At 42.2% G+C, this 9,172-nt stretch overlaps 1 protein-coding gene across 2 annotated transcripts in view; it reads right to left on the reverse strand.

The window, feature by feature from the left end:
* Positions 1–485: 485 nt before the first annotated feature.
* Positions 486–9,172, reverse strand: part of ift172 (intraflagellar transport 172) — a 63,314-nt gene continuing 54,627 nt past the window's right edge. Inside the window, exons 41-49 of one of the 2 annotated variants that reach the window (XM_084081784.1) lie at positions 8,196–8,306; positions 7,017–7,136; positions 6,678–6,773; positions 5,799–5,858; positions 5,496–5,594; positions 4,589–4,742; positions 4,313–4,404; positions 2,558–2,581; positions 486–2,360 (exon numbers count right to left, since the gene is read on the reverse strand). In XM_084081784.1, coding sequence (XP_083937910.1) covers positions 2,271–2,360; positions 2,558–2,581; positions 4,313–4,404; positions 4,589–4,742; positions 5,496–5,594; positions 5,799–5,858; positions 6,678–6,773; positions 7,017–7,136; positions 8,196–8,306 — 846 coding nt within the window. In that variant the 3' untranslated portion in view covers positions 486–2,270. The remainder of the gene's footprint in view (positions 2,361–2,557; positions 2,582–4,312; positions 4,405–4,588; positions 4,743–5,495; positions 5,595–5,798; positions 5,859–6,677; positions 6,774–7,016; positions 7,137–8,195; positions 8,307–9,172) is intronic. The other variant, XM_084081785.1, reaches the window with a different exon arrangement.

Raw genomic sequence — 9,172 nt, forward strand, 5'->3', positions numbered from 1 at the left:
CAATATATAAACGTTTGCCATTCCTAAACGGTTGGGGAGCTTGTTGTGTGTTGATTATTTCGTGAAAATGCCCCCAGAATTGCCTGATATTCTAGATTGAGTAATCTAAGTAAAACTCATACTAGCGATTTATGATAGGGAATTGTCAGTATTGCGCCATAACGCCATAACGCCAAATACCCGAGTCAAGGTCATGAACCTTTAAGCCCCCTCTAAAGAGCACGATCCTTCACAATACTGGCGCAGCACACCTCTGAGCAATTGATCCACAAGAAGGCGCTGTTTGCCCAAGCAAGGAAAATAAATACCGGGTAGTAGACAATATGTAGGTCTATCTATACCCACACAAAACACCTCATTTGAACCGTTTAGCATGCTACTTAGCTTGTCCCCCTTCTATCCTACTGTACAGTATATGTTCATGTCAAAAGTAGTAATATAATGGCATCCCACAAATATTAAGTGCAATTCCAAGAGAATATATATTGGAAGGAATGTAATCTTTATTTAATTTTACTATACAAAATACATTTAATATCAAACAAATAAAGGCATGAAGCTATAGTACAGTGCACTAGGTCAAAACGTTTAAAGTCCAAACTACATTATATTTCATATACAATATTAAGTTCTTACTGCCCTTGAAACACACACACACACACACACGCACACGCATGCACACGCTCACACACAGGGTAAGAGAAAGACAGTGTGAGCAGCATCAGCTCTTTGGTGGTATGAAAGCATGACAATCATCTCATCTTCTGGAGCCCAAAGGTAAGGTTGAACAATATTGGGGGGAAAAATTGGCATTGCAATATAAAAAAAAAGAAGTATTACAATATAAAAAAGCAGGAATTACATAATTTCACTCAATGTATTTATGATTAGAAATAGTTTAGAGGGGCAAAAAAGGCAGTTGTTCAATACTTTGATTGACTCAACCTCTGTGGATGCATAATGTGCATGTAAGACCATGATATCAAGAAGTCATTAAATTGTTATTTATCAGATGGACTGTAATGTTTTTCTTCCAGATTAGTCATGAAAAATGTGAACCTTGCTAGTTTTAATTTTCTAGCAAGAAGTAGAAATGTTTTCGTACAATGTGACTGACTGGAACAATTTGCCTTAACTATCCTTTGCAATGTCCTAGTGATGACATTGTGATGTCGTTGCTGAAATGATATTGTCCTGCTTTACACAAAGGCATTTATGGTCCATCTTTAACGCAACACTTTGGTTTTAAGTTAGCCATGTCAACCTTAGTAATAAGCCTTCGAAGACCAGATGGACGGAGGGAGAAAAAAGAGAGAGAGAGAGACAGGGTGAGAGTGAGAGAGAGTGAGAGAGAGAGAAAGAGAGAGAGAGAGAGAGAGAAAGAGAGAGAGAGAAGGCAGAAAGGAACTGAAGACATGAAAAGAAGGCAGGGATTGAGGAATGATGCAGGAGAACTAACTGAGAAGTAACACAAGAGTGAGGAGGAATCTGTCAACTGGCGCTCAAATGTACAAAATATTTCCATGGTGACACGGAAGCCCTAACACTCCGGGGCTGACTAGACTAGCCAATAGGACTCCATTCGGGACTGTGATTGTGTCAACGGCGTCAGGACTAAAATAGAACTCTGGGCACAGTGCTGGGTCAATACATGATTATGAAATGATGCTAGAGTGCTTCACACACAAGAAAAATAAATGAATAAATACGCTGGTTGCGTCACTCATGTCTGTTGTCAAGGAAATGACAGTCTTCATGAAGGCGTACAGGCCTAACAAACGCAGGCCAGTTCCTAAGCGCAAACCCCCACGCTGTTGTCACATTGGATTAAAAGCAGAACAGTGACTCTCTCGCCAGTAAACCACCTCTGGGAGATGCGGCCCACTCTAGATAACAACGGGACTGCAAAGGCTGTCTATAAAGATCCCATAAAGATGTGTTAAGAGCCAGCATGTGCAGGCAGCGCTGCACTTCACTAACAGGCCCACAATATGCAGAGATGGAGGGATAGATATGAGGAGGAGGAAGAGGAGGAGAGGGAAGAGGTCTAAAGGGAGAGCGTGGACGGATGGATTAAATATTTCAAAGCCTGGGGCGGTGGTTTGGAGTGAACATCAGAGTGGTGAGATGGCAGCGTGAGGTATAAAGGAGTTGAGTAGGGGGGCTTGGAGTGCTCTCTCTGTGTGTGTGTGTGTGTGTGTGTGTGTGTGTGTGTGTGTGTGTGTGTGTGTGTGTGTGTGTGTGTGTGTGTGTGTGTGTGTCCAACAGCCTCAATGGAAGGAGAATCCAGAGGCCGGTAGGCCTCCACACCATTGGCTGATAAACGTCAGGACATCCTGGCATTCAGGGCTGTGAGTGGTCTGTAAGAGGTAGAGGGACATTAGCAACAACAAATCACAAAACACACTCAGGGAAACATAGTATGCTGCTTGTGTGGTGCAGATAAGAGTGTATTTTGCATGTGCGAGCATATGTGTGTGTGTGTGTGTGTGTGTGTGTGTGTCTACTCTATTTGGGAACTAGGAGGGCTGAGTGTAGTCTACTTTGCTAATCACACCTGTGAAATGGGGACGACTCCATGCTGTGTGAGGATGAGATAAAGTGAACCATCATTAATTAGCCAGGGCTCAAAAGATTCATATTCTTTCACAGCATATCAAACCTGGGTTGTGAACGCGTGTGTGTGTGTGTGTGTGTGTGTGTGTGTGTGTGTGTGTGTGTGTGTGTGTGTGTGTGTGTGTGTGTGTGTGTGTGTGTGCGCGTGCGTGCGTGCGTTTGGGAGGGAGGGGCAGTATGATCAAAGGTGTGGATCAATTATGAATCAAACATGGTCTGTGCTTCATGCTGTTCTGTGCGGAGGCTGGGAACGCTGTATGTGAATCTTCCTCACTCTATTCAAATCCTCATGGGCCCCCGCTAATACACCCCAAAATTCTCCTTCACAGCACAGTTCACGTTAATTGCAGTTTGCCCGCTTACGTTCTTTTCTTTTTAACTGAAAGCTAAGCTTTACACAGTTGTTTGTGTTAAGTTGATAACTTCTCAATGTCCTTTGAGGTCATTGAACTCCATTAAAACCCCATTGCTTAATTAAGAAAAATAAAATCAGGTTGGAACTATAAGTAGCTTAAGGGAATTTAAGCTTTTTAAAGGGAACTTCTTAACAATTTTTTTTTTTAATCCTATTTTTCCTAAGCATTGCAAAAGTTAAAATGTAATCAATGCTTCAATTTAGAGTGGCGAGTTTTATTTTATGTACTTGCTAGCCTTCAAGTAAGTTATTTTCAAATCTGGCGTGCTCTTTCTGGAACACTACATGTCTGTAATTAAAATATTTCAACACATCACTTTATCATGTCACTTTTGTGTTTTGTGTTTTAAAATGTTTTCCCAAATGTAGTCATGCCAATTCCCCTATGTGTATAGTCCGTTTCACTGCTGACTCCTACTGTTTGGTCTGGGGATGATGTAGATAACCACCTCCTCCGATACACACAAGGGTCGCCAGCTGCTTCTTTTCACCCTACGGTCACCGGAACGGTTGGTACAACAACCTAGTCAGACTCTTTTTTCCCCCGCGGAACGCTCGGTAATTACAGTATAGCCGGTAGAAACTAGTTAGGCAAAAGTGGACGACGGAGGCGCGCCGTCTGAAGCGGACTTGAGCCATGAGAGGCACCGCCGAGCAAGCTCAAGCGAGTAAGTCGCCGTGCCGGACGTTGTGAAGTCCGCTTCAGCCGACTCATCGCCGTTCCGAGTTACAGATAGGGACAGAATCGAGGGGGTTCGACTGGGACCGACCATTCCGAGGTCGCCGGATTTGACCGGGTCCGACTAGGTTGTTTTACCGACCGTTCTTGTACACCACCTGACAGTGAGGAGTTTCACTAGGAGGATGTAAGGCATGTGGAGGAACACGCTATGCCTTCCAGTTCTGCTCCCTGCTGAATAAGCACCCTGACCACCCTGTAGGGGTTTTGCATCGTTTACTGGCAAATATGTAATTTGATGTGTTTGCCAGGAACTCCTGAATATTATGATCCACAGAACTAATTTACAAGCTGTTCAGTCTCTTATAGATGCTTGTTAGGTAACTTACATGACAATACATTTAAGATGTAAAAGGTGATTGTTCTGTCAGTGTACAAAGTGTGGCTGTCATTCATTGGTAATAGACCAACTACTGTAAGGGTCTCTGAATACGTTTCCACACTAGAGTTCTGCCTACAGAAAATGTGACTACATTGTCCAAGAAATAAGAGCTTAACTCTCCTTTCCTTTGTGGGGAAAAAGGTCTGTCTGTCTGTCTCACCTTAGTGGCCATGAGGAACTTGTTCCAGTCGTCCTTATTGGCCGCCTTCCCTGGGGTTTTGAACTCCATTTTGTTTCTCAACACAGGGTAGCCTGGGGTGAACATAGCAAGAACAAACAGGTCCACAATTACCATGTGTGTCTGCTGAAAATCAGAGGCAGGAAAATTAACACCAGCACTACTTAATTCTTACCTCCCTGAAAAAAATAGTATTGTGTCTTTTAAAGACAAAATGTTGAGAGTGTGTGTGTGTGTGTGTGTGTGTGTGTGATGTACCAGTGATGACACAGGGCAGAGAGCGGATGCCACTGTTGGCAGCTATCAGCGATGCCTCGTATGTGTCTCTCTCATCGCGTGGCAGAACCTGCTCCACTCGCTGATCCATGGATACGGTCAACACCCAGTCACGGATCTCCTCACGCTGGCTTTCCTGACGCACGCGCGCGCACACGCACGCACACGCACGCACACGCACACGCACACACACACACACACACACACACACACACACACACACACACACACACACACACACACACACACACACACACACACACACACACACCCCTTCAAGCTGGTCTCCCATGCTGAATAACAGAATATTTATCTCCAGTATGATCGTTGCTAGTCACTGAGGGTTGCACTGTGTGGTTTCACAAATGTCAACGAGGTCATCGTGACCTCGTTGACATTTGTTGTCTGCCTTTGAAAATAACATGTCTCCACCAAAAATACATAGTAAAAAAAAAAGTACACAGGAGCTGAGATACAGCAAGTTAACCAGGAAGTGAATAGGCAGTAAATCTTCGGATCGCGTTATCTCTGGTTCTGTGTGAAAAAACAAAAAAAATTGCCCAAGTCATCTTTTGACTTAGGAGATAATTTTGCTTAAGTCATATTTATCTGCCTTTATTTATATCTGCCTAACTCTACTCTCCTAGCACTGCTGATTCATCCTGCCTTATAGCCTATGTCCTCAGCCTATCAGAATGCTTTGACTTAGGCAGATAGTGATTTTAGAAAGTAACAAGCATTCTGATAGGCTGAGGACATAGGCAATAAGGAAGTGTTAGGAGATTAGAGATAGGCTGACATCACAATTTGGCCAAAATATGACATAGTCAATTATGCTATGAGGCCAACGGTTGGGAATGAATGGGGTCAACAGAGGTAGGCATCTTACGGTGACATGGAGCTTGGAGGGCACAGGGACCTCAAAGGGGATATCTGTGTCCTGGAAATCTGAGTGGTCCAGGGCGTCCAAGTTGCCCTCGTCAATACCCTGGAGACACACACACACACACACACACACACACACACACACACACACACACACACACACACACACACACACACACACACACACACACACACACACACACACACACACACACACACACGCGGTCCATAGGTATGATTCCGTTTAAAAAAAACATGTAATACTGGAGGCTCCCCTTCTGAGGTAAGCCTTGATTGGCTAACTCACGTCTGACAGATCTAGGAAGTGGTTGAGGAAGATGAACGCCATGTTCTCCCAGCCGATCGCCTGTGAGGTGATGGAGAAGCAGAAAAAGACACATTTCCACTGAGGACACCACGTGCTATCTTGGGCACTCCAGTCGTAGCAAAATAAAACACGAAATATATGAAAATAGTGCAACTGTAGAAATGTGTAACACACACGGACTACCTCCCAACAAGTGTGTGTGTGTGTGTGTGTGTGTGTGTGTGTGTGTGTGTGTGTGTGCACACGCTCGTGTGTGTGTGTGTGTGTGTGTGTGTGTGTGTGGGGGTGTGTGTGGGTGTGTGTGCTCGCTCGCGCGTGCGTGTGTGTGTCAAGGGTTACGGGTGGGTGTGGGATGCAGGATGTGCTAATAAGGACACTTGTAGTTTGCGCTTCCTTGGTTCAAAATTCACTGACACAATACACTGGGGTTTACTGATCAAGTGAGGAAAATCTAAAGCTCCCAGTTCAACAACCATATGAGTAGCCAAATAAAGAGTACAAAGCTCCTTGCACACAGTCTGTTTCATTTACACTGGGGAAAAAGTTTCTCAGAACTCAAATCTGATGTCAAGAGACGTTTTACATGTCAGAGATGCACAGACACTTTTAACATGCAGCATGTTCAATGCAAAACATAAAAAAACAAAAATCCCACTCAGTTTGGTTCACAATGACTCTGAAATGAAGTTTCCGATTCTATAAGAACTGGATCAGAATATTAAGTTTGATACTTGCTTCGGCTGAGAACTTTTCATCGCAAGCGTGATAGTCGGACATCACTAAGAAAGAAATTGCTCTCAGTTTTGTATGCTGAAAAACAAAAAGACACTCTAGTCTATAGTACCCCTGTGGACTTACCCTGCAGGCCATGCCAGCTTCGTAGAAGGCCTTATCGGCTGGAACCACTTCTGTGTGCCGCAGCAGAGCGACCGACAGCTTGGTAGAGATGCTCACCTGCAAACACGGGAGTAAATCTGACGTTAGCCAAGTGCTCAAAGAAAACCCCACCAATTACATTTATATAAGGGTACGTGGGTGGACACATGGATATAGTATGTATGCTTTGTAAGAAGACATGCAGTACTTACACATGATTGTTTCCTGCAATCATGTGACACTACACGCTAGATATTGTAAATATGATAGGGTTTCTTACTAAATTTAAGCAGTGTGTCTGCATGCATGTTGTTCACATACCAGCTGGTCCACTCCTTTGGCAGCCGACCGCGTCGCACAGTAGTGAGCAACCAGCAGCATCTCTTCAAACTCCTCTTGGGCTGGAGAGTTCGCTTCAGCAGACTTAGACAGGTTGTCACACTGGAGAGTATGAGAACAAAAAAATAAACCCACATTCAAAATGTCCCTAACCTGTACATGTTTCACAATCTTAGCAAGGCAGTGGTATGTAGAGGTTAGAGAATATAGGTGAATTAAAGTATGTGTCTGGGAAAATGTGGGCATGGAAAGTGAAGGAGAAACTGCTGGCATGGGGTAACTTTCAGGTGTCCATGTGTAGCTTTCAACCTTTGCTCTCAGTAAAATCCTCAGTTTTTAATGTTAATCCTAAGTGTTAATTTAGACAAACAGTTAAAAAGCGGAACCGAATGTACAATCCTGTACAAATTATTTGTCTCCCTTTAAACTCTCTCTACACAGATAAATGTGTAAAATAGTGTTAAAGGGACATTTTGCAGATTTTTAACTTACATACATGCATACAGTACAGTATATAGATTCCCAGACCCAGTGACATTAACATTTCACAGAGAAATACACAGAAGACATACTAACTATAATTCTTTACACCTAATATTATTGATCTCCTCACATGGGGCGAAGTTTCCTTTTAAAGGATCTACACCATGAATTAAAAAATAATAATAATATTCAATATCATATTGTTTATGTCCCTCAAACGTCTTTCAAAAGGTTTGAGCCTAAATCAAGCCTCAGATATACTCATTCCAACTAACTTCTCTCTGGCTTATAAAGCACTTTCACCTGCAATACCACATTGTCCTGTTTGGCACAGGGCGCTATTGAGCCAGTTTGTATGCATGTTATCTCCTGGTCCTGTGTGGAAAAAGTAAAAAAAAAACAATATTGTACCGAACGTGACGTCACGTTCGGGTGAAAATCAGTTTGGTCTGCTTTGAGACCAATTTACATAAAACCCCGGATATACTGTGAAAGCCTGAGTGTTCAAACTGGGGTGTTTTTTGGGATAGAAGAGAGGTAGGGAATACCAAAAACACACAAAAAAGAAGGACAAGTTAAAATTCATGATGTAGGCCCTTTAATTTAACTCGGAAAGTGTCAAAATGGAGCCACACGCTGTGGTAATCTATTGATGCTCCAGTGTCTTTTTTTTTTTACCAGAAGCAGCAGCACATTGCGGAGGTCGGCCCACATGCGGTACGACTCGGCAGCATCAGTCCCCAACAGGTTGAGCAAGTCCATGAACAGACGCTTGTATATGTTGAAGTTCTGACGAGAGAGACGAGTACACAGTAAAATCCTCAGTGTTCATTTAACTGGATTTGGTTACATTTGTGTACTCTCTGAATTACAAATTAATATAGTATGTATACTCTCTATAGTATGAATAGTATGTATACTCTCTATAGTATGTATACTCTCTGAGTTACAAATGGATAAAATAACACTATGATGTGTAGAGGACACATTTCATGGTGAGATAAAACCCATCCCAGTTGTGATAACTGGGTCAGTAGGCAGGAATAGGATATAGACAGAACGACCAATTACTGACAGATTAAAGATTTGTAAATCAAACAAGCAACAAAATGAAATGTATTATCTAAAATGATTTAATATATATAGACTCTATGGACCTTTGATAATGATATGCTATGGTGTAAGTCAGAGGTATGTGCGATTGAAGTCTTAATTCATCTGATTAATGGAACACATGTTCTATTCTATTCATTTCTATTATCAATAATGGATTAATTTAAGGTGCCATTTAATAATAATAATAACAATGCATTTTATTTATCATGCACTTTACATTTGAAACAAATCTACTTTACATGAATTTTACTTTCAAAATGTCTTTTGAATAATTAAATTGAGCATGAATTGACTGAATTTGTCAGTGGTTCAAAAATTGCAGAAACAAAACATGTAGCGTCACCTTTAGAAACTAAAAGAGCAATTTAACTCATTAAGACAGGGAACATCAGACAGGACACATCTGTGTCATGTTAAGATTTCTTTGGCATTTATTTTTTTTAATCTAGATTTTCTTACAAGAAATCTTAAAATGACACAGATGCGTTGCCGGTCTTCATGGATTAAGAGACGACAGTGGAGTAAATGTGCGTGTGTGC

The sequence above is a fragment of the Gymnoscopelus microlampas genome (assembly GCF_963454915.1).
Source record: "Gymnoscopelus microlampas genome assembly, chromosome: 16".
Lineage (NCBI taxonomy): Eukaryota > Metazoa > Chordata > Actinopteri > Myctophiformes > Myctophidae > Gymnoscopelus > Gymnoscopelus microlampas.